Here is a 24,710-nt window from a genome sequence, read left to right as displayed (position 1 = left end):
CAAAAGTATTCACAAGTACAATCAATTACATAAGTGTTCACAAGTACAATCAATTACATAAGTATTCACAATCACAATCAATTATATAAGTATTCACAATCACAATCAATTATATAAGTATTCACAATCACAATCAATTACATATGTACTCACAATTACAATCAATTACAAAAGTATTCACAATTACAATCAATTACATAGGTATTCACAATCACAATCAATTACATAAGTATTCACAATTACAATCAATTACATAAGTATTCACAATTACAATTAATTACATAAGTATTCACAACTACAATCAATTACATAAGTATTCACAATTACAATCAATTACATAAGTATTCACAACTACAATAAATTACAAAAGTATTCACAATTACAATCAATTACATAAGTATTCACAATTACAATCAATTATATAAGTAGTCATAATTACAATCAATTACATAAGTATTCACAATTACAATCAGTTACATAAGTATTCACAATTACAATCAGTTACATAAGTATTCACAATTACAAGCAGTTACATAAGTATTCACAATTACAATCAATTACATAATTATTCACAATTACAATCAGTTACATAAGTATTCACGAAAGTGCCACACACACTATTTGTACTGTTTTTTCCGTCAGTCAGTTTGTAATACGAGAACCGTAAAATTAAAAATAGAATAAGAATAAAATATTCTTTGCGTATTTGTTTATGTTTCATTTAGCATGATTGAAAAGGATGTATCGGTGGTGACGTTTTAAGTATATGCAGTCTAGAACAAATATAGTATGAAGTTTTAGTTTAGGTATTTGTTTCTAAGTTAAAACTTCTGTCAAGTTTTGACCAAAAGTTCTGCCAAAGTTTAACCAAAGTAATAAACTTCTAGACTACACGATCTTTATGAGCTATAAAGCGAGAGTCGAAGTTCAGAACACTTGAAAAGTATAAACTTTACTTTTTTTCTGATATTTTTGGAAAAATCAGAAGTTTGCTACAGTTATTGCTTTAAAATGTTAAATTACAGAATCGCTAATACTTGATCTACATAGTAGAAAATGTTGTAACATCTGTTATGAACATTGTGATAAATATATTATCGATGATTTAACAGCTGTAAAGAAGAGAACCATGTATAACTAATATCTAGTTGGCACGAACACGAACTGTTCCAACTGTTACTAGATAGTTTTTTATTTTAGTAGTGAGCATATCTAGATGGCACGAACACGAACTGTTCCAACTGTCGCTAGATAGTCTTTTATTTCAGTAGTGAGCAAGAAACTCGTGATTACTTTTGGCCTTGGCTGCTCACACGAGTTCGTGGACTGGGAACCTTTCTAAGCGAGTTTAGTGCCATTTGATAGTTCAGCATGAAACGTTTTTCCTCTTGATTATTTTGCACATATACACTATGCAATCCCATCAAGCTTTTTTTTGTTGTATCAAGTAACATATTATAGCTTATATTATGACTCGCCAATCATTATGCTTAGACCCCCTTCTTGTTTCCGTGTCCTCTGAGTTAAGAGGAGAAAAACTATTTATTTAAATAGACCAATCAGATTCTTGCTGCGCAAGAAAGATGGTGCTTTATAATAACAATCGACTGGTTGTCAAAGATGGAACTAAACCTTTCACCCAAATTTCAGATCATACAAACACACTTGCCATTTTTTCCCCACGCTCAAAGCGTGGTCGACATTTGCATATCATCTTCTTAACATTTGTGTACACCATATTTAAGATATATTAACGATTAAACAGGAAACTAAACTAACTTACTTCGATTTAGCCTTTGAGTTCTCATTTTTTCTTACTTACCCATTACGTAACTTATTTTCTCTAGCCCACCCATAAATTTGCAGTTCCTAGAAAAAAAACCCATAATTTTTAAATATTTAGATATTGTGCTTTTACATATATATAAATCGAACATTAATTAACGTAAGTACTCGCTATTAAGTCTAAACATTTTACCACATTTGCTTCTAACACTCATACATATTTTATATTGAACAATAACGCCAATGTTAAGTAAAATAATATACGTAAGGCGACAATGATGTAGTAGTTAGGTGCACAGGTAGACAAAGGTGTCCGCAATGCAAAAGGTTTCGGAAATGTTGTGCACAGGATATATCGAACACGGACAAGAAAGAAAAAACAAATAAACACAGGTTTACAAATCAATTAAATTTTTATTCCCCAAAATCTGTTCTGTACATTTACTTATTGATCGGTTTCTATTGATTCGAACCATAACTGGCTAATGGAGCCAGAAAGAAAATTTTCAAATGTCTGCACAATACAAGAACATCAAGAATTATATTACAATCATTAGGAGCTGGCTTCTGAACTTGAAAAAGAAGGAACCAAACAAGAATAATAATAACATAGGTAGTCAAAGATCGAGAAGACTGTTTTGCTATATCGAATGATGATAAAATTATGGTTACTGCTAGAACTAGGTAGGTGTTAGGCCTGTTGAAGAAAGATGATGATGATGAACAAAAATAAGAAATCTTGGTTTTTGGCTATTAGCCTGTTTTCGACTTTGTGATGCTCTAGGTAGCTGAAAAGCGGCATATGCACCGGAGATAGAGCGATATGTCAGGTAGCTCTTCATTTCTAGTTTCTGATGACCTGTAGAGAAGAAAATTCTGATGACTTTTGTATTGACTTAATACGGGCATCCTTGCCCTCCCTACACAGAAAGGGTTAACGCATTTTCAATTCAGACAAAGGGATCCAACCCATAATCCATAGATTACTTACGTCAATGATTGTTTCAAATGACGTAATGAAGAAAAGGAACACAAAATTCATATGAACTTGAACAATAATCTGTGTCATGTATTGAGAAGGTAATATTACCTGAACCTAGGTAATAAACACAGATACAGAAGTGGTATAAGGTGGTATGGGATAGCCGTTGCAGTATGTTACTTTGCCAAAACGAAAGGATTATTACATGTTTAGGAACTTTAACATTCGATTATATGTATCTTGCTATACATGTTCTTAATTATACAGAGGTTATAGAAAGGTGGGTTATTTCGACTGCGATAATTAAATGTGACAAAATTGCACGAAGCAATAATAGACTATATATATATGACATAAAAACTGCTACTTACGTAAGTATATATCCATCTGTGTAAATGGGCCTTCATTTATTCTTTCAGTTATTGAAACAGCATGGCATGTCCAGGTTGTTAGGGCGCTCGACTTGCAATCTGAGGGTCGCGGGTTCTAATCCCCGTCACACCAAACATGCTCGCCCTTTCAGCCGTGGGGACGTTATAATGTTACGGTCAATCCCACTATTTGTTGGTAAAAGAGTAGCCCAAGAGTTGTCGGTGGGTGGTTATGACTAGCTGTCTTCCCTCTAGTCTTACACTGTTAAATTAGGGACGGCTAGCGCAGATAGCCCTCGTGTAGCTTTGCTCGAAATTCAAAAACAAACAAACAAACAGTTATTGAAACGTTATATATTGTGATCCATTACAAATTACTTTCAGAAAGACAGTGAAAAAATACGGATTCAATCTGTTTTTCAAAATATCTTTTCTGAAATAGGAGATTTATTAAACATAAATAGATAAATTAGTGAATATGAATTGTTAGATTTAAAAAGTAAAAAGTGAACGAAGGGTAAATTAGAGAGATTACATTTAGCTCTCCTGGTATTTAAAGTTCAGGCAACAAGTCTAAAAGACTAAGAGTAAAAAGAGATAAACTGTTTCCATTTCAAAATAGCGGTATGTCTGGGGAATCCGGGTTTCCATACCGGCAGAGCACCGATAGCCCATTGTGTAGCTTTGTGCTCAATTACAAACAAACAAACTTCAAAATAAGCCATAATACCTTGAAACTCTACTTCTTGAAAGAATGCTTAAAAACAAAATAATTTTATTTGCTGTAACTGAAAACTTTTTAGCAGTAAGTCTTTAGAGTAATTATATTTGCATCACGTTCCACTAGAAAGTCTTGTAATTTCAAATTGCTCATTTTATATATATCAAGTGTTTTAGTTCAGAAGCAACAGTAGAATGTAGGCGTTTCGTACAATGGATTTTTAGAGCTTCTTATTAGTATGTACTTGTTACCTTTTGACGATCCCTTCTCATCCGTTTATTTAATAGCAGGGAAGAGAGAGGGAATCTTCAGTTTTTATTTTAATGACTCAGTAACCACAACTGACAAGGATTAAGCAGTGTGCTTATGTGAGGCTTCAAAGGCTTTGCTGGTTCGATAGACATTAAAAAACAACTCATTAGTTTATGGAATGAATAGAGATGTTCCCGGCATAGTTTTTCGGTAGATGGTTTTGTATTACTAAAGTGAACTGTTAAAATCTATCTGTCTATCCATACATCCATCTTTCTATTAACTTTAACGTTTCACTAGGGTTATTTTATACTCGCAGACACGTGAACCGAGTTATAGAGAAATGTGCCACAAACTGACATAAAAAACACGTATAAGCATTTATTGTATTTAAACAAAAAAGAATGTATTTAACTCAAAGCTTATTGCTTCGTTCATTAAAATAAAATGATTATTTTAAGTGCTGCTCTTCAAAGATAGCATAAGTCTATTGTACGCTAAATAACAACGAAAATACTTCTTTATATATGAATAGAGCAGCATATACTGGGTTTAAATGTGTTTTGACGTTCTTAAAGGTTACCCACTCTTCACTAAATAGTCGATCACATCGGTGTTTAAATTAATATTATGGGTAGACAATTTTAATAATTAATCTTTGTTTTCAATTCCTTTTTTATTTCATCAAATCAATGCCTGTCAAATTATAAAGCTGTCGTAATTAATTTTCGTTCAAAAGCATCGTCTACCAATGACAAGACTTGCTATTGTCAGCTTTCACTAAAAACATCTGGAACAGAAAGTAGTGGATGGGCTTAGTGTTAATCTAGTAAATGATTACACCCAGAGCCTAAAATCAGCCAGCGGAATTTGGTTTTCGTTTTTTTTCAAGCATATGCATACATTATTCTGAGCTGCAGTCAAGTCTCATTTCACCTGTATTTATAACAAGCATGAAGATTCAAGTCGAAAATAGGACAAAAAATGAATTTGACCGGGGAGTCAAACGTTTAATGCTATTAAAAATATTTGGAGTTTGCAGTGGTATTTTTATAATCTCCAACCTGCAGTATCTTACTGAAAATTAGCTCTTTTTTCTTTCAATCATACGGTAGATGAGACTAAGATTGTTTAAGAGAAAAGCACAAATTTCTTTCTAACTTTAACATATAATGCACTAACTTCTTTTGTCTCTGTTTTTAAGCAACTGTATTACCTTTTTATATTGATATAGTGTATATATTTGCATCACGTAATATACGCAATCAATTTTTTAGAATCAAACTTAATTGATATTTTTCCGGCCTCATAATTTTTGATTCCACAGTGGCACAGCGGTATGTTTGTGGACTTATACTGCTAGAAACCGAATTTCGATACCCGTGGTGGACAGAGTACAGATAGCCTTTTGGATAGCTTTGTTCTTAGTAACACAAAACAACAACATAGTTTTTGATAAACAAAAAAAGCTTTATGGAGAATTAAAGAATAAAATGATATAGAAAAAGTTGCCACCAACAAGTGTTTGAGTGTGTGGGTTCGTAGAATAAAACATCTGTCGTAAAGTAATTTCCTAACATAACAGCATGCTTGTCTATGTCTATGCAGCCATTAAAATGGTGAATGTTTGGACAAGAGAGGAATGTCGAAAAAACAAAAGTGGGATTGTTGGAGAACTTAGGAACATCCATCAAAGCTCCTCCTCCTCCCTTATCTGTACTAGATAAAAGAGGCACATTATCTAAAGCTACGTTTTCATATAGACGTGGAACGCTCACTCAACATTAAAGAAATTCGTGAATTTTTATACTAGAAATGAAAATAAAAACAGTTTACACAATGAACAGCAACTAAATAGCTAATGTTCATACAATATCGAGGCTCTAAGCATAAGTAAGTTAAAATTAAGCTATGACTTTATCTTCTTGCTATATGGAGATCACGATGACTTGAATACTATATATAACTGGTTGTAAAATCTATAATTCTTTTTAAGTCTTGTCCTTTACGTCTTCTATTACATAGCTCTCATAGTCTCTCTCCCTATATATATAAAGTGTAGTGAAGTTATCACACTTTGAGATGAAATAATATATATATACAAATTTGGTATGCATATGATTGAATGTTTACAGTAGGATAAATAATAAATCATTTTACATCGAAACAAGAATATTTGTGTTGTAAAGGTTTATAAGTCACAAGAGCTATTTGTGCATGGCTATAATAGCTATTTTCAAACTTGATGCTAGAAAAACACGTAGGTTCAAGAAGTCTTGAGAGAAATGAATAAAAACTCTATAACCCAAGCGCTTTCGAAAGGTGGTACCTTTCTTCTTCAGGTCCACCTTTCGAAAGCGCTCGGGTTATAGCGTTTTTATTCATTCCTAATTTCAAACTGATAGACTAGAGGGAAGGCAGTTAATAACATACACCGTCAACTCTTGGCTGACCGAAAAGTGAGATTTGATCGTCACCCACAGCACCACACTGTAAAGCGAGGATTGGCTGAAACAGGTCACAAACCATGTATAGTTTAATTCACAATCCATGTACACCAACCGACTCATTTTCAGCAGGATATTTCTTTAAATAAACGTTGTGTTTATTTTCAATAAAGTTTTAGTTTGTTTGTTGTTGTTTTTTTGTTGGTGAAACAATCGTATGTATCGAGTAGTCTATATATATATATTAGAAGTCTTACTACAGCCAATTATAAACAATCGGAGCTTTCATATATTTTAAGTCCGTTAATTATGACATCACAATAATTTTACCCAACACAAAAACGTTCTATAAGCACTCCACATCGTCAAAAACACTTTCTTAGAGTTCTGTTTTGAATATCGCTATCAAGCAATATAAGTTCATTAGAAACTATGCTTTTGTAAATAATCTAACCACAGGTAGTTATTGAGCCCTTTTCAAAGTAATCTTCACAGTTTCGACGAAGGCTGGTTTTTCAGCTGATGATCTTCTGGTTAGTCGAGTTTCGATTCATTAAGGTGCTTGTTCTTTGTGTATTTAAAGCTTTATTTATTATTATCCTTTGGTAATATGGAGGATTTAGGTGATTTCCACGAACCTTGACCTTGTACCCTCAGTGGCAGGCTGGAGCTCTTATAACACTAAAAGTAGATGTTAGATCCCTGCAGTGGGTGCTGCACAGATATCCCATTGTGCAGATCTGAGTTCATATCGATTACATAAAAAATCGTGGTCTGCGCGATTGGTTCTTAGTCAGCTAAATGACAAATGTATTTTTGTATCTAGGGGTCCGTTTCAGACTTGCCTTTTGTTTTTCATTAGCGCAGCTTTTGATTGTTTAGTTGTTGTTGTTTGACAGTGGTATGTAATTCTAGAATAAACAAAAGCTCAAAAAGAATGCAGTAGTTTTATGAGTTAAAAGAAAATATTATAAATTAATAACAAAAATGCAACAATAACTATGTAACTGCGTAAAACGTATATTCTTGGGTGACATTTGTGTATTTTTGTTTATTTAAGGAATTTCGCGCAAAACTACATAAAGGATTATCTGCGAATGAGTATCTTTAATTTTGTAAACTAAAAGAAATGAAACTAATTAACAGTACGCAGTTAACCGAATAATGGGTATTGACAGTCAGTCTTATAGCGCACCCAAAGAGCGAATCATGTTTTTGCGGCGACAAGCTACGAACCATGAACCTTCGAATTCATAGTCCAAGTTTCTTAAACATTAAGTTACGCCCAGTCCATATTTTTTATGTATTTATCGCCGAAGGAAAGATTGAAATAAATTTGGTATATCCTTAAGTGTTTATAGACTCGACCGGCATTCTGTATTGTTTGTCCAAACCGTTGGTAAAGTTTGTCTTTTTTTTTGTTTTATTCGTCGTGCTTCACGTGCATGATTGGCATCGTTTTTGGCTACATGCTACAAAGGCTAAAAGGGCTGTAAAACAAAAAGGTTTATGTAATACCTAGAATTCGTAGTGATAGGCAGTCCTTTGTCAGTGGTTTTAAGTCTTGGAAAACTTAGTAGTTAAATCGTACATTGTGTATTCTTGTTTAAACATTGTCAAACTCGAGTACGTTATTTGGGTAAGACGTAAACATTGACTTTTTTAGCCGAAACTAAGACAAGTGCTGTATTTTACTACACTCTTATATTTTCTTCTCGTTCTTTTTTTCTCGTGTTCGTTATATACATATTATGAATAATAACAATAAACTGTAGAAATAGAAACAAATGAAACTTTACGAGTTGCAGCTGTATAATACATTTCATCGACCTCTAGCTTATTAGATGGGTTTCCTGTTCAGTTTGGTCAATTTATCCAGACTATATGGCGAGAAAGAAATGTTCACATTGTGAAACCACTGATTATTCGAAGCAGTACGAGAATGGCCTTGGGATCTGTGCTGATCTCTCGATATGTGAGTCCAGTGTTTGCAACTTGTTCCCCCCCCCCTCCAAAAGCACGATGCGCACTTTGGAACCGTGGGTGCGTTATAAGAGTGACGGTCAAATCCCATTATTCGGTAAGATAGGAACAGTCCAAGAGTTGGCAGTAGGTGTTGTTAACTAGCTGCCTTCCCTCGAGTCTATCACTTCAAAATTACGGACGGTTAACGCAGATAGCCATTGAGTAACTTTCCGCAAACTTTCGAAACTAAACGAAAAAAAAAAACTATCTGAAAGAAACATATCTTGAATCAGAAAAACATTATGTTACTGGTGTCTTTGAAACCGATAGCTTTAGTGCGAAAAAAATAACGAGGTCCCATCTTATACCAGAACTTAAAAAGAACTATCTGTCCATAAAGTGAAAAATATTTGGACTATTTAATAAAGACAGGAAAGTAAAATATGATTAATATAATATGTAGCTTTACCTATTAGAAATTTGATATCGAAAGAAGTTCTCTTTAAGACTAAACAAAAACCGGTTTTCATCTTATCTCACGTCCACGTGTTTTTGACAATTGAGAAACGTATAATTGTTACGTGACATTAAATGTCACTTTAGTTTCGCATCGTCTTCAAGAAGTAAAAATTTAACAAACTCAAATATTTCTTCCAAATTGTTTATCCATTTAAACTTTCTCTTTGGAGAAAGTTAACCTGAGATCCTTTACCAAATTTCATCGGAATTGGTTCAGCCAGTTCCTCACAACAACGTTTGACCTGAAGACGCTAAACAAATAAACAATTATGCTTTGTATACGTAGTAAAATATTATAAAAATAATTCTGTTTAAGTATGAAATACAAAAAATGTTATAAAAGTAGTTTCACGTATCGTGTATTTTACAAAGAAATTGAGGATTAGACGCCAAAAGCTGCAGAAGCATTAAAAGCCAATAGGCTTGAAATTTGGGATAATTATCATATAAACTGTAATTTTTTTTTCTACAAGTATTATAAATAAAATATCATGAAAATAATTTTTTATTCAGTACCAAATATCAAATGAAATGTTAAACTGTTTTTCAAGATACTATAGGTAAAAGTTTTTACATGGCAAATTCTTAGCCTATATCCTTATAATAATGCCTTTTCGTAATAACACGTACCTCACATATTCGAGGTTCTTACATCATTGTCAGATCCACAATTAGTGAACATATCCTGGTTTATTGACATCAATATCTCTCTAAGTGTGTTAATAACTTCAAGATCAGATATATAGATTATGTCAAAGAAATACAAACTATGTTGAGTTATTCTAGTATCACGCAAACCGAACCTTTGTTTTCTTGTATTATTCAGCAGTAAGATACACTTAATCAATTTCCGGAGATTATACGTGGGGACAATATATATATAATGTTCTCAGAAAAGTCTCTAGCAATAAAGAAAAGAAGAGATACAAAGTATCTATAGAAACTGAAAATTTCAACAAAAAATGTAGAAAACACGTATTTAAAATGTTTTTGTTTATACGGTATATCAATAACAATTGTCTTTCATTGATATTTTTATTCTTGTTTCTTCTACTTTTCCTGAAAAACAAATTACTGGTCTGGGACTTGAATTGCTGTTTTTAATAGACGATAAATTAAATACGTGAACGTATAGGCATTATAGGTGTATTTTATATTGATCTGTACAGGAAAGAGGGTGATTTTTATAGCCTTGTAAATACAGTAATTTGAAAACGCATTATCGAACCTTCACTAACGTTAGTGTACAAGTAAGGAGGTCTTTATCTTCAATTATTCTATATGTGTGAGCGCAAGAAAAAACTAATAATTGTAATTATTCAATAACACTTCGGAAATGTCGATTAAAAATTCACGAAAGTTTTTTACGTGTGTAAATGTAAAGTAATAACAGACATAATGACGGAATTATAGAACGTTGATTTCTATAAGAAAGAAGATAAAAACTCTTCCCCTTTCGTTACCCACGTTTCACATAATAAATCATTCCACTGTCTTTTATTTACTGAAAGCATTATATTTTATATAAATTTAACATCGAAGAACACAGCTAGCAATATAAAAGATACTATATTTTCAAGTTACACCGAAAACGGTCTCTTGTAACACACAAGACATTCCCTGTCTTCCGAGTTCATAACAAGCTTCGTGTCTTCCTTAATACATACAGAAGTGTCTTCTTTACCAATGCACGGAGTTCTCATTTTCCCACTTTATATGAAAATTTTGTTTCAATGCAAACCATAATCATATAGAAATCCCTATAATCCATGACAAAATCACTACCTCTGTTAAACTCAGATTAATTAATGTTTCCGTAAATCATACTAATCTCCGACTCATCTTATTACATATAGAATAATTTATTTTTCACATGTGTCTACTCATAGTTAATCCATATAGAAATCCCTATAATCCATGACAAAATCACTACCTCTGTTAAACTCAGATTAATTAATGTTTCCGTAAATCATACTAATCTCCGACTCTTCTTATTACATACAGAATAATTTATTTTTCACATGTGTCTACTCATAGTTAATCCATATAGAAATCCCTATAATCCATGACAAAATCACTACCTCTGTTAAACTCAGATTAATTAATGTTTCCGTAAATCATACTAATCTCCGACTCTTCTTATTACATACAGGATAATTTATTTTTCACATGTGTCTACTCATAGTTAATCCATATAGAAATTCCTTTCTGTGTGTTTCATACAGAATTTCTTTTCCATGTCATACAAACTTTGTTATCTTGTCTTTTCCAGTTCGTGGTACATTTACTAACTTCAAAATATACATCAAATTATGTGGTTTAGCAATCCATGAAGAATTTTCTGTTAGTCCATTCGTATATATATATGTACCTATCTTTTCAAGACGTACTGAATTATCAGTCAGAAAAAAATGCTTTATCTGCACTGAAATTTTTGTCTGGGTATCAACATGGACAAACATTATCTCTCCATCACAATAAAACTCTGCCTTCTTTGTTAATGTTGACGAACCTTGTCTTATCCTTTTGTACTAAATACCCTGTCTCATTCACACTGAAAACCTAAACCAAACCTTAAATGTTTTCCATGCAAAAGACCTAGGTTTTCTAATACTCACACGTTCCCCAGCTTATATAACTCCCTTTCTGTTCACTATTTTCTAGATTTCCTTCTTTCAAATTCATTCTGAAGTCCTTGTATTTTCTATACATATGTAATTCAAATCCTACCAGTCAACATCAAAGACCATATTTCTCCTAACCTATACTAAATTTATTATATCTCCAATATATATATATACTGAATTCTTGTTCACTCAATTCCTATTGTACAATCTGATTTTTCATATTGTGCCTAATTCCATTTCTTGCTATACAGTTTTACCAAAAATACGATACCCTATAACTCGAGCACTTTCGAAAGATGGACGTTTTTCTTCATGGGCAAATATAATTTATCTTATTTCACACTGAGGACTTGAGTAAATTTTCGTCTTCCTTAAACCATAGTGAATACTGTGTTTCCTCATATTATTTATCTTATTTCCCACTGAGGACTTGAGTAAATTTTCGTCTTCCTTAAACCATAGTGAATACTGTGTTTCCTCAAAATTATGAATAATTATTTTGCTTTTCAATTCATACGGAACTTCTAACTTCTTTTAATCTATACCATCAATATATTTGGTTTCCGTCCACTTGACAGTGCATGGCAAGTTCATTTCTGAAGGAATACGCCACAACTCGTTTCGAGGAAAGATATTCGAATAGAGAGATTTTTAACCGTTGAAGTATCAAAGAACAAAATAGCTTCAAAGAAAAGTGCATTTAATATTAACCCACGGAAGGGAAAAATCTCGCATAGTTGTGGGTTCAAGATAAGTGGCTTGATCTGAAATCACATTTCAAATCAATCTGTAGTAACCCCTTTATTCACAAAGCAAAGTTAAACTGATAAACTCAAAGTTTAAGCTAATAAAGCTCACAAACTAATTGTCACTTCAAAACTAATTGTTTCTGTTTTCACGTAAAGAATAATCGAAAAAATCCTTATCACCGAAATTCTATTCAACAAAATACTTGTTAAGTTTTGTTTGTTTGTTTTTAATTATGCACAAAGTTACACAGGGGCTATCTGTGCTCTGCCCACCACAGGTATCGAAACCAGGTTTCTAGCGTTGTAAGTCCGCAGAAATATCGCTGTGCCACTGGGGGGCTACTTTTTAAGACTACTCATGCAGTTCCAATGAACGTTTTAGATTTAGTCTAAGGAGCCGACGCAAACAGTGTATGAGGTCTAAGATTGACCCACAGTACTTCGCAGAAGCTTATTACAATGAAAATTGAGGTGCTGGAGGTAGTAATTCATAATTATAGCACGAGTGACAATGAGGGAAGTAGTTCCAAGAGCAGGAAGGGACATGGAAAATCGTTTTTATAAAATGAGATTAACTCTCAAAATATATTTATATATACAATATATTTTGTAAAGTTAAAGATATTATTTTGTCGCAGGTTACCATGACCAAGTAACAGCAGCAGTCTCTCATATTAGGCTTTCGCAATGGTGATGATAAGAAATGCCCCAATGGAACTTTATATAATTTTTGGTGAGGAAATCTCTCTAATTTTATATTTTAGTTTTAATTAAATGCACACTTCAGTAGTCTTCATTGCATCGAAGCTATTTAGTTAAATAGTTAAATTTACGTTTTCTTCAGTTCTCTTCTTTTTTTGTTGCGGTTGTGAAAATTACATTTAGAAATCTCGTGAAGCGTTTTCCTTGCTGTCAGGTTTTATTTGGGCAAGAAGAAATATCTAGTAAACAAGATAGTTTGGGTAAAATACTAAAAGTTTTGAGTGAGCATAAATATAACATAAATAATAATGTTATCATCGGTAGCTCAGCAGTAAGTATGAGGGCTTATAATAGAGTTTGATACCGGCATTGGGCAGGGCACATTATATAGTTTTGTGCTTAAGAACAAACCAACAAACAACCCAGACTATAATGATTTAAGTTCAAAGGTAAAAAAGATAAAGATGCTTCCAGTGTGGTTCACTAACGATAAAGCTTTAAGAAGAAGTTGAAATATAAATAATATGATATACTAAATAATGTATCCACCTAAGAATGTCATCTATAAAAACAGAATGTATCAAACTTAGTTCAAATAAGATATATTATCTGAAAATGGGCTATCAGATCGCCTATCAGCTTACTGATAAACGACTTAACTAACCAGTCTAGGAAATGATAATAAACTAGTAGTAGTTTGTTAAACATTTTTCTCGAATTTTCGTTTTCATACGAGACTTGTTTTATTCTGCATCAGTTATTTTAGGAAACCCATGTATTATTTACGTTAAATTGATAACTGGAATGTCGAAACCGTAATCCCGTTAAAGACAGTCTGACAATAAAGTACAGAGGAATTATTTCGTTTGCGGATGAACACTAAATGTAATCGATTAATACTGTAGTGTAGCACTCCGCTCTTAATCACACAGAGGGTGATCGGACCAAGAGCCAACCAGCGGTCTACCATCAAGATCATCCATCACGATTAGCGTTCACATCCAAGCTAAGTCAACTGTAAGCTTTTTACAGGGTAAGGACTCTTTCTGGTCCGTTGGAGACAGCGTTCTGCAACCATGGAGTATTCAATTCTTAGAATCCATGACTTGTTTGTTCTTAAAAACCGTTTGCAAATCGTGGTATTTCAAAGTGGATGTTATACTTTCAGTAAGTTGGCATATTCATATACTCAATGTTTGTATATCTATACAAATGGCAAGAAATAATTACATGTACACACTTCCATTTTTTACACAAGTATAATATTTTCTTACTATCTATCTGTCTTGCGTCGAGTTTTTCGTAGATGGAAGTTTATGCACTATCAGTATTAATGATAAACTTCTGTGACCTAACTGACTTGAGTTAGTTGAAAAAAAAATGTTTAGATAATGTTACGTTTTACCTCTCTCTTTTCATTCACATTATATGTATACCGTAATCCAAATGAAGCCTATTTACTGCCAATTTTATCACCAAAGAAAACGAAAGAGAACGTTATGCGCGAACAAAATGAACGAAGAAAATATCTGTTGTTTTGAAGGCACCTAAGTCGCAATAGCATCGAACTGTTTCGAGTTTCTGTTTAATGAAGCCTTAGAACGTGTTTAAAAATCATCGAGAAATTTTGTACGAATTGTTAAAAAATATAACGATTGTCTCTTGGTGAATAACATCTTGGAAGCAAACGTAAAGATAATGCTTACGTGGCTAGTGAAAAATCGTCTTTCTTGAGCATTCTTATCCTTTTAGAAAAGTCTATATTGATCGCTTGAGTGTAAGGAAAACCTAGTTGCTACGAAACGTTATTCACATAAAAATCCTAGAGTTGTACGTTCTATATATATTTTCCCGACTTCATGACTCCTCTCTTATTTATTTTACACACTTCATACAGTTTTCATTAACCCCATTTGTGAGCTTTTAGAATAAATGAAATTTGAAAACAGCGACAAAATTAATTAAAGAACGCGCGAGTTTTGTGGGGAGTCTCTAAGTGCTATTTATCTATTGTTATTATCAGTTTTTTTTACATCTGATAAATAAAATTTTATTTGGTATTGGAGACTTATAAGGCACTTTATGTGACACAAGTGGTAATAGGCCGGGTCCGAGATCCCAAGGACAAGGCATAATTGTCCCTATATTAGAATTGCTGACTAAAGGTAGGGCAACCAGTTAGCAGTACTCGCCGTCTACAGTTTACCCTTAACCGAATGATGGAAAGATTGACTGTTACTTTTATATCACTTTTGCACCTGAAATTATAGAGCGTGATCAGTGGCGAATCGAGAGATTGAGCCTTAGACTTTCCGTTCGTAGCCCATCAAACTAATCATAGGCTACGTATGCCCTTTCCGAACACATTTTATTGAACTTACTGTTAGTTTACAGTAAAGAATGTGTTTTATGCTAGACCTCTCTCACCCGCCATTTCCATCTATGTAAAAAATCTACTTGATAGAAATCTATATTTTGAGTTTCATTTCAACATGCTTTGTTTGGAAATTAACTTTAGTTTAAAGCACTGCTTTCCTTATAATTACACCTTTCACCAACTTAGTAAGAAATAATGTATGACGTGCTAGTCAAAACGTCTTACATAGTGGTTAACTTGGTTTTCTCCCATGTGTATACTTGTATATTTGCATACCTGAAAATAAATATTTAACAAATTATGTATTAATTCGTAGTAAGTTTGACATTTCTGGTTACGCAATTAATTCAAGACAAGAAATGTTGAATGTATGTTAACAGTATAATAACACGCTTTATAAGCGTTATAGATAAAAAAAAGTCTTCCAAGAAACTTATTTGGCATATTAAAGTTTAATACTACTTGAGGGATCAGGAAAAGATCAATTTGATTCAATTACTATTATTATAATTATCTTGTGCTACTAACATGCATCTGCTTACAGCTTGGATATCATATTAATTATAAAACTGAAATTAGATTATCGAGTAAGTTCATAATAAAATAAAATTATTTAGTTTTTAATTTCACGCAAATCTACTTAATGATTATCTGCGTTAACTGTCCCTAATTTTGAAGCGATAGACTAGAGAGAAGGTAGCTAGTTAACACCACCCACCGCCAACTCTTGGGCTACTCTTTTACCAACGAAAGTTGAGATTGGCTGTCACATTATAAAGTGCCCACGGTTAAAAGGGCGAGAATATTTGGTGATGGAATTCGAGCTCTTGACCCGCAGACTACAAGTCGGGCGCTCTAACCACTAGGACATGCTAGGCCAATAAAGTAAGACAAACCTAACCAACTAATTAAACAATATTCTTCAAAAAACATTTATATGATATGTTTCTTCGAAATTATGTTTCAGTTGTTTTGGTTTTGTTTTTAATTTTGCTGCATATGAGGAGAGGCCCGGCATGGCCAGGTGGTTAGGTGGCGCTCGACTCGCAATCTGCAGGTCGCCGGTTCGAATCCCCGTCACACCAAACATGCTCGCCCTTTCAGCTGTGAGGGCGTTATAATCTGACGGTCAATCCTACTATTCGTTGGTAAAAGAGTAGCCCAAGAGTTGGCGGTGAGTGGTGATGACTAGCTGCCTTCTCTCTAGTCTTACACTACTAAATTTGGGACGGCTAGCGCAGATAACCCTCGTGTAGCTTTGCGCGAAATTCAAAAGCAAACAAGCCTATAAAGACGTAGAACGCTCAAGACTATGTTAGTTTTATCCAACATTTTTATAATGATAGTATGAAGTGAGTTGAAGGTGTTGGGTTATTAGTATTACCATCCCTGCCTGTTCTGCCATGTTGCATTGTTTCACGTTTCGTTTGAGAATGCGTTCGATATAATTGTGTTCTGTCTTCCTTTGCAATAAGCTATATACTATGCCAAATTTAACTGGAACATTTTAAAATAAGAAAACGATTAAAAAATGGAAGGGACGTCATTATGTAGTGTCTGTAACATCTTATGCAGTCTATTGTGGATCTCTATTCTGTTTATCTATACAGTAGCAGATAGGCTTAAAGTAGCACTGTCTGTAATTACTATTGAATGGCTAAAATTCACTCTATTTACCATTTTCTCTTTATTGGAACAGAGAAGACGTCAGCACTTTAACATCAGCCCCACGCTCTAATATATTTCCGACTCATTGTTCTAATTCCACAGTTTCCAAAGATAACTGCTTCTCTGCTGTTGCCGTGAACAAAGATCGACATTAAATAAAATCGATTGGTAGGAAAGGCACTCTCTGGAAGGCTGCCCACTGTCAAATGTAACTGGTTCATAAAATGAATAATTATCTCTGTTGAAACGAGGTTGAGCATGTAAAAATTCAGAAATCTTATTTAATCTGCCTAATAAATTATTACCTTTTAATTAGTATCTGTGAAATGTGACACACTAAATGCTTTATTCTGTGCTCAGGTCATATATGTTAAAACTACATATCACATGGTCATAATTAAAATAACCTTTGACATAGAAATAAAGTAGCCTGTAAGAACAGCTTAAAATATTTTTAAAACGTAAGACATTTCTAAACAGTGTCTTTGCTAGGTGCACAGAGATTTTCTAGATTTAATGTGTAAGTTTACATAATTAGTAGCTTATTATCGCCTTGTTAAACTTTTTTAGCACCATCACAACATTCGAATTAATTAATTTAAATTTTTAATTAATTTCGATGCTACCTTTCGACTGTTAACCTACTACTATCGTCAGATTTCTAGTCGTAAGAAGAGTTGACGCTGGGATTCGAGACCGTGATCTTAGGATCAGATACGAGAGTAAAAGAGTTAGCGATAACTTCGGATGATTCACTTATGTTTTCAGTAGTCGTAGCCAGGTTTTTGTAACTTCGCTTGTTTGCCTAGCTGGTTCGTAGCTAGTTGAATGAAAACATGTTAGTTTTTCATTTCTTTTGGTGGGACTAGAGGTCTTGAAATCATTCCATTGTATTTGGTGGTTTTCTTTTCTGGATTATAAATGTAATTGCTGAACTGTCGGTGTTACAGTGTCAAGAATGGCACAGATGTTCTTGTATTACTTTTATATCTTACTGTATTGTTTTGACAATAAATTCATTGCCACATTCTTGTGGAGTATCATATTACATTTTCCGTCCTAATGATCTTGAAGGGTTTGGGGGAGTACCATTTGAGATCTGAGGACTTTTCTTTCCAAAAAAGGCCAATTTCAGGCTGTTTGTAGAATCTCTCAATGTACTCTAAAAGATCTTCCAGACAGAAACAGGCGACTACGTGATTTTAGGTTATTATATCTTTATTATTTACTGTTTCATTCTTGTTCAATCTTCGAGGTGCTACTTCTTCAGGGTAGTTATTATTCATTATTGTTTTTGTAATTTAGTCGGTCTTTTGTTTCTATATAGTTTCTTCTGTGTTAGAAACCATGCACATTCTGGAAAGAAGGCAGTCTATGAATGAGTTATTTCGCTTTTGTGCACATTTGATGCTGATCGGCATTAGCTGGCTTTCTGTACACCCCAATGATAACAAGATGGTTTCTTATTTCCGTTACCATTACATGTAGGAAAATAATTCTATTAGCTAGTTATTTATTCATGAAAAGTTGGGTGCATGAATAATGATTATTTAGATGGATTAGAAAGTAAGGGAATGTATCTTATAGTGTCGCCACGTCAAGAAGCTATCAAATGTCGAGTTTTCTGGATTAATTTAAGATTTTTATATGACTTAATTTTAAAACTGTTTCACGAATAAGTCATTAAATAGTGATCTATGCTAGAAGTTGATAACTTCTACAAAGATAGATATTGAAAGTTTTGTACAACCTCATAAGCTTTAATTAGTTTCTAAGCTTTGTCCGATTAGTAGAAGGATGCCATTTGTGGGTATATATTATTGAATAAATTGGTTACATTAAAGCTAATGAGATTATCTTTTGGATGTATTACTAGGGTTTGTATTGCATTAATGGAATCGTTAGTGTTTAGCTAAAGAATAGCGAGACGAATCTCTGCAATATACCATTTACTGAATACAGTAACCTTACGTGCATTAATAGGAGGCTGAATATGTAAATAATCTTATTGTGTGCACAGTTAGTTATTTTACACGTTATGTTCCTAAACAGTTGAGAGCTTCTTAATTAGTTGGTTAACATTTTTTTCTTGTTGTTTAGTGGGTTGTTTTTAGCTGTGTATATATTCTATTACAGATAAGGTTTCACAGTCTGGGATCATATCTTATTTGCTCATCTTAACTGTAGCTATGTTCTTGTCTTTGGCGTTATTATTATCATAGCCGTGTTTGACTTTACAGGTTGTCTTATCTTTAGGTAATACCTTTATAGTTATATTTGACACTACAATCTGTTTTACCTTTAGGCGGTATTTTTATAGCCATATGTGACTTCATAGTCTATTGTGTCTTTAGGTTTTTATAGCCGTGTTTGACCACAGAGTCTGTTTTGTTAGTATGTAGTAGTATTTTATAGTATATTTTCATTAACAAAAGAAATGAATAACCGACTAACCAGACAAAGTCATTATAGGTAACCAATTAATATTTACAGTGTTCAATTACCAAGCATCTAATAATAACTACATATAAGACATCAATATTTATCTATAAAAATTATTAAGTGCGAAAAAAGAAATTCTGACCTGAAATAGGAAACATAACAGCTCATGTACACCAGTTATTTCCAAACTTTTTTCAGTTGATATACCTAATATTTGGCAGAGTTGCAGTCCTCTTTCAGACCTGATAACTTTAAACATCTGGTGTTAGCAAGTATAGTTAGTTGTTTAGATCGATGGTACAGTGAAAGGACTGAATTCCCTACGTTCAATTATTAAGATATGTAATAAACGCAAATGCAAAAATATCATATTACCTGTAAATATATCACTGTTAGATAAAAAAAAAACTTACTGAATAAGTATTCACCTTCTTTGGAAATAATAAGCCTTACATCAGACCGGATAATTTAACATCATAAGACACTAACACTAACGAACAAAGTTCAGTTTACAGCTCAGATACATCTCCCCACCCCCTCTTTTATCCTAACTTACGTTTGAACCAAAGACTTTTAGAGGGATGGATGATTGGGATGGAGGAAAAAAGTGATTACGAATCCAATTGCTAAGAAGGTAACTAATTGATAATTTGCAAAAGGCACATACTCTTGCTTTAGTATTGGGAAATCCATTTTCTACTTTTCACTCTTTTGTCTCGTCGAATCTTTTTCTTGGAATAATATGCATTGCTATGGTTGAACCTTTGAAATGAAACATTTACGTGCAAGTACATTTGTCAGACTGTATTTTTGGTCAACTAATATCACCATAATGTTTGTGTGTATGTGTGGCCTGAAAAATTAATTTCAGTTGTGTAAAGTTTTATTCCTTATTCATGTTCATCGGGAATTGCTGGTCAAAATACACATAATAATTTGTCCTTTAAGGTGAAAATATTTTGTAGTTTATTTAACCAATCAGCACACACCAATGTTAACAAAGAAAGTTCTAGTTTAAAAATTATTTTTGGGGATCACTAAAGGTGTATAATTGCTAAAAAAATAAGTTTACTAATGTTGAACTAGCTATCGAGTTACTCTTACTAAACGTAATGAGAACATTTGGTCATACTATCTGGCCTCACCCATAATAAATGTTTCATATTTCGTATGCACATAAAAAAACATACGCTCATTAATTTAGTGTTGCATATGGTGATGTAAGACAATAGCTTTTCCGCAGCGCATTGTAAAAAAACAGAACAAAGACATCTCTAATGAATTATACTTGTCATAAGACATTCGTATTAAGCCTATAATATTGTAACACTGTATTCTTTATCTAGTTCCTTAGTGATTTTCAAGAATTAAAAGTGTGTCATATTGACATGACGAACATAGTATGATTGGAATACCATTATCATACGCTCTTTTATATCTTGAAAATCCCAAAGGAATTAGATAAAGAATACAGTGTTAAAAATATAATAGGCCTAATATGAATATCTTATGACAAGTATAAATGATTATGATCATGCTTCGCCGGCTTGGAAAGGTGTTCACGTCAAAAATATATCTGATTTAATTACTTTTAATGAATGAAGGTAACGATTTTCTATGTGTTTTACTTTTGTGTATTAACAAATACTTCCTTTGGTTTATCTGGATGTAAGGAATTCAGGCAGTATTTTTAAAGCCATGTTTGATTTTAGGTTTCTGGGCAGTATCTTCATAACAGTTTTTGACTTTAGAGTCTGTTTTATTTTTTTAACACAACGTTAAAGAATAATAAATGGCCTTTTGCTTCATCCAGGCCTTTATATCCATTAAACTAAACACTAAAACACTCAGCCGTTATCATTCAGTTATTTATCAAGTTTTCCTTTAAAGTCTATTAAATTAATTGCGTCTACGACATCTGAAGACAACCCATCCCAAAGACCAACCACCCTATTAAAACAATAAAACTTTCTTAACTGAATATGACTAATACCCTGTCAAAATTTATATCTGTGTTCTTTAGTAGTATTTTTCTTATCACTAAATACGAAAAACTATTATGCATAAACCCTATCCATTTCATTAATAATCTTAAATACCTCAGTCAGAACCCCTCTAACTCTCTTTTTTTCAAGAGAAAACAAGTTTAGAGGCCTTAACCCGTCGTCGTGTGACAACCTTTCCATCCCAAATATCATCCTAGTAGTCAGCCTTCTTTTGAACCCTTTCCAACAATTCAAAGTCCTTTATAAGTTGAGGAGTCCAGGGCTGAACATAATATTCCAAAAGTGGTCTAATCAATGGCCTATATAATATAATTAGAACATCTTTAGATTTGTATTCAATACTATATAGCTACAACCTAAAATCCTATTTGCCCTACCACTAGCAACATCACATTGCTCTTATAGCTTAAGAGACTTAACAACTAGAACATCAAACCTTTTTCTTCATAACACTAAGATTATTCCCGTCACAATTATACCAATAATTCACACTATGCATTACCTTGCATTTATTATAGACAAATATCATCTGCCATTTATTTGCTCAATTCATTAAATAATTCAAATCCTTTTGTAAAGCAGTAGCATCCTTCTCATAGCTATCAACACTCAAAACTTTAATGTCATCAGCAAATTTAAATAATCTATTATTGGCAGTATTTTTATAGCCGTATTTGATTTTATAGTCTGCAGGTAGTATTTCTTATAGTCGTATTTGATTTTATAGTCTGCAGGTAGTATTTCTTATAGTCGTATTTTAGTTTATAGTCTGCAGGTAGTATTTTTTTTTACCGTGTTTGACTTTATAGCCTGTCTTGTCTGCAGGTAGTATTTCTTTATAACTATGTTTGACTTTATAGCCTGTCTTGTCTGCAGGTAGTATTTTTTTACCGTGTTTGACTTTATAGCCTGTCTTGTCTGCAGGTAGTATTTCTTTATAACTGTGTTTGACTTTATAGCCTGTCTTGTCTGCAGGTAGTATTTTTTATAACTGTGTTTGACTTTATAGCCTGTCTTGTCTGCAGGTAGTATTTTTTTATAACTGTGTTTGACTTTATAGCCTGTCTTGTCTGCAGGTAGTATTTCTTTATAACTATGTTTGACTTTATAGCCTGTCTTGTCTGCAGGTAGTATTTCTTTATAACTATGTTTGACTTTATAGCCTGTCTTGTCTGCAGATAGTATTTTTATAACCGTATTTGACCTTATAACATTTTTGTCTCTAGGCAGCATTTTTACAGCAGTGTTTGACTTTAGAGTGTTTTTTTTTTTGTGTAGGCAGTGTTTCTGTAGCAATATTTTATAGGTGTGTTTGGCTTTATTGTTTATCGGAATTTGAGACAGATGGTTTGGTTCTCTTTTTTAGAAACATTCCTATGGCTAATTTTATTTTTACACTGATTTGCTTGATATAAATAGGCAGTGTACAGTTTCTTTTTGTCATTTCTAGAGTCGGAACTTTATTGTAGCTAACAGCGTAATTCAATCTATTGTTAGTACAGATATTGTGCCATCGTTAATGTATGGTAGGTTACGTTAACAACAGATTAGGTTTAGACTGATTCTGAATTATATATTGTCTTATTTAGGTTGTGAAATAAATTTATAGCTTTTCCAATATCTTTGTTAAGTTTTTTACAGAAACCTCTAAAGCGTGGGTTTTTTAAGTTGGATCTTAACCTTTAGAAATACGCATTATACACCTAAAAAATGTAGCGGCTTGGCAGTCGAAACGTAACGTTAGACTTAGTTGAAAAGTTCAGTTAATTAGAAGATTGTAATAATAGTAATAAAAAAATAGAATAATTAACTTATAAGACAAGGTGATTATCGGTCGCTAATTAATATTTCCAGGGTTTAGTTACCAAACATCTAACAGTAACTGTTAATATGAGATCAAGATGTATTTATTTATAAAAAATATTAAAATGGGAAAACGTATCTTCTATCTAAAATATGAAGCATAACTGCGCATGTATACCAATTATTCCAAACCTTTTCAGTTGATAAATCTAATATTTATCATATTTGCAGTCTTCTTTCAGACTAGATAATCTGGTGTTAGTAAATATAGTAAGTTGTTTAAAAAGATGGACAGTGGAAAAGCTTAATTCACTAAATTAGTTTTTTAGAATATGTAATAAACGCAAATGTAGAATTATCATCTTATCTGTAACTATATAATTGTTTGATAAAAAAAAAAGTACTTAATAATCATTTATCTTTTCTCGAACTAAGAAGCCTAACATCAGATCGGATAACATAACTTAATAACACACTAAAACTAACGAACAAAATTTAGTTTCCAACTACGATCTAACTTACGATATATATTTTCTATCTGTCTCTAAGTCTTTTAGAAAGATGGATGGTTGGGATGGAGGGAGTAATTACAGATCCAGTTGCTAAGAAGTCAACTAATTGACAATTTGCAAAAAGCACGTATTCCTACTCATTTAGCACTTTTTGTGACCTCCATTTTCTACCTTGGACTTTTCTGTCTCGTCGAATCTTTTTCTCGGAGCAATGAGTGTCTGTCTACACGTTGCTAGTAATTGAACTTTCGAAGTGGAACATTTACGTATAAGTACGTTTGTCAGATTGTAATTTTGCGCAACAAATATCACCATACTGTTTGTGTATATGTGTGATCTGATAAACTATTTTCCGTTCTGTAAAGTTTTGTGTCTTTCTTAATCACACTGGGAATTGCCGACCGAAATACACATATTCATTTGTTTTTTAGGGTGAAAATATTTTGTAGTATATTTTCAGTCAGCACATACCAATGTTAACAAAGAAAGCTCTAGTTTAAAAATGATTTTTGGTAATCACTAGAGGCGTATAATTGGTTAAAATCATTTTACCAATGTAGAACTAACTATCAGTTTATTTCTAAATGTATTGAGAACCAACATGGCTTCACCCATGATAGTTATTTTATATTTAATATTCACATAAACACACGCTCATTAACTTAGTGCTGCATTTGATGACATCAGACAATGACTCTTTTAGTGGTGCATTATAACAGAAACAGAACAAAAACATCTCTAATTTATCTACCTTTAATAAATGATAACGATCCCCTGTGTGT

At 32.7% G+C, this 24,710-nt stretch overlaps 1 protein-coding gene across 1 annotated transcript in view; it reads left to right on the top strand.

Moving 5' to 3' along the window:
- The window catches only part of LOC111085020, a 48,477-nt gene extending 24,248 nt beyond the window's left edge, over positions 1 to 24,229 (top strand). Inside the window, exon 2 of the mRNA XM_022381970.1 lies at positions 23,966 to 24,229. Coding sequence (XP_022237678.1) covers positions 23,966 to 24,022 — 57 coding nt within the window. The 3' untranslated portion in view covers positions 24,023 to 24,229. The remainder of the gene's footprint in view (positions 1 to 23,965) is intronic.
- Positions 24,230 to 24,710: the final 481 nt, after the last annotated feature.

The sequence above is a fragment of the Limulus polyphemus genome, unplaced genomic scaffold (genome assembly GCF_000517525.1).
Source record: "Limulus polyphemus unplaced genomic scaffold, Limulus_polyphemus-2.1.2 Scaffold205, whole genome shotgun sequence".
NCBI lineage: Eukaryota > Metazoa > Arthropoda > Merostomata > Xiphosura > Limulidae > Limulus > Limulus polyphemus.
The sequence above is the reverse complement of the archived record's forward strand: the minus strand, read 5'-3'. Positions and strand labels throughout refer to the sequence as shown.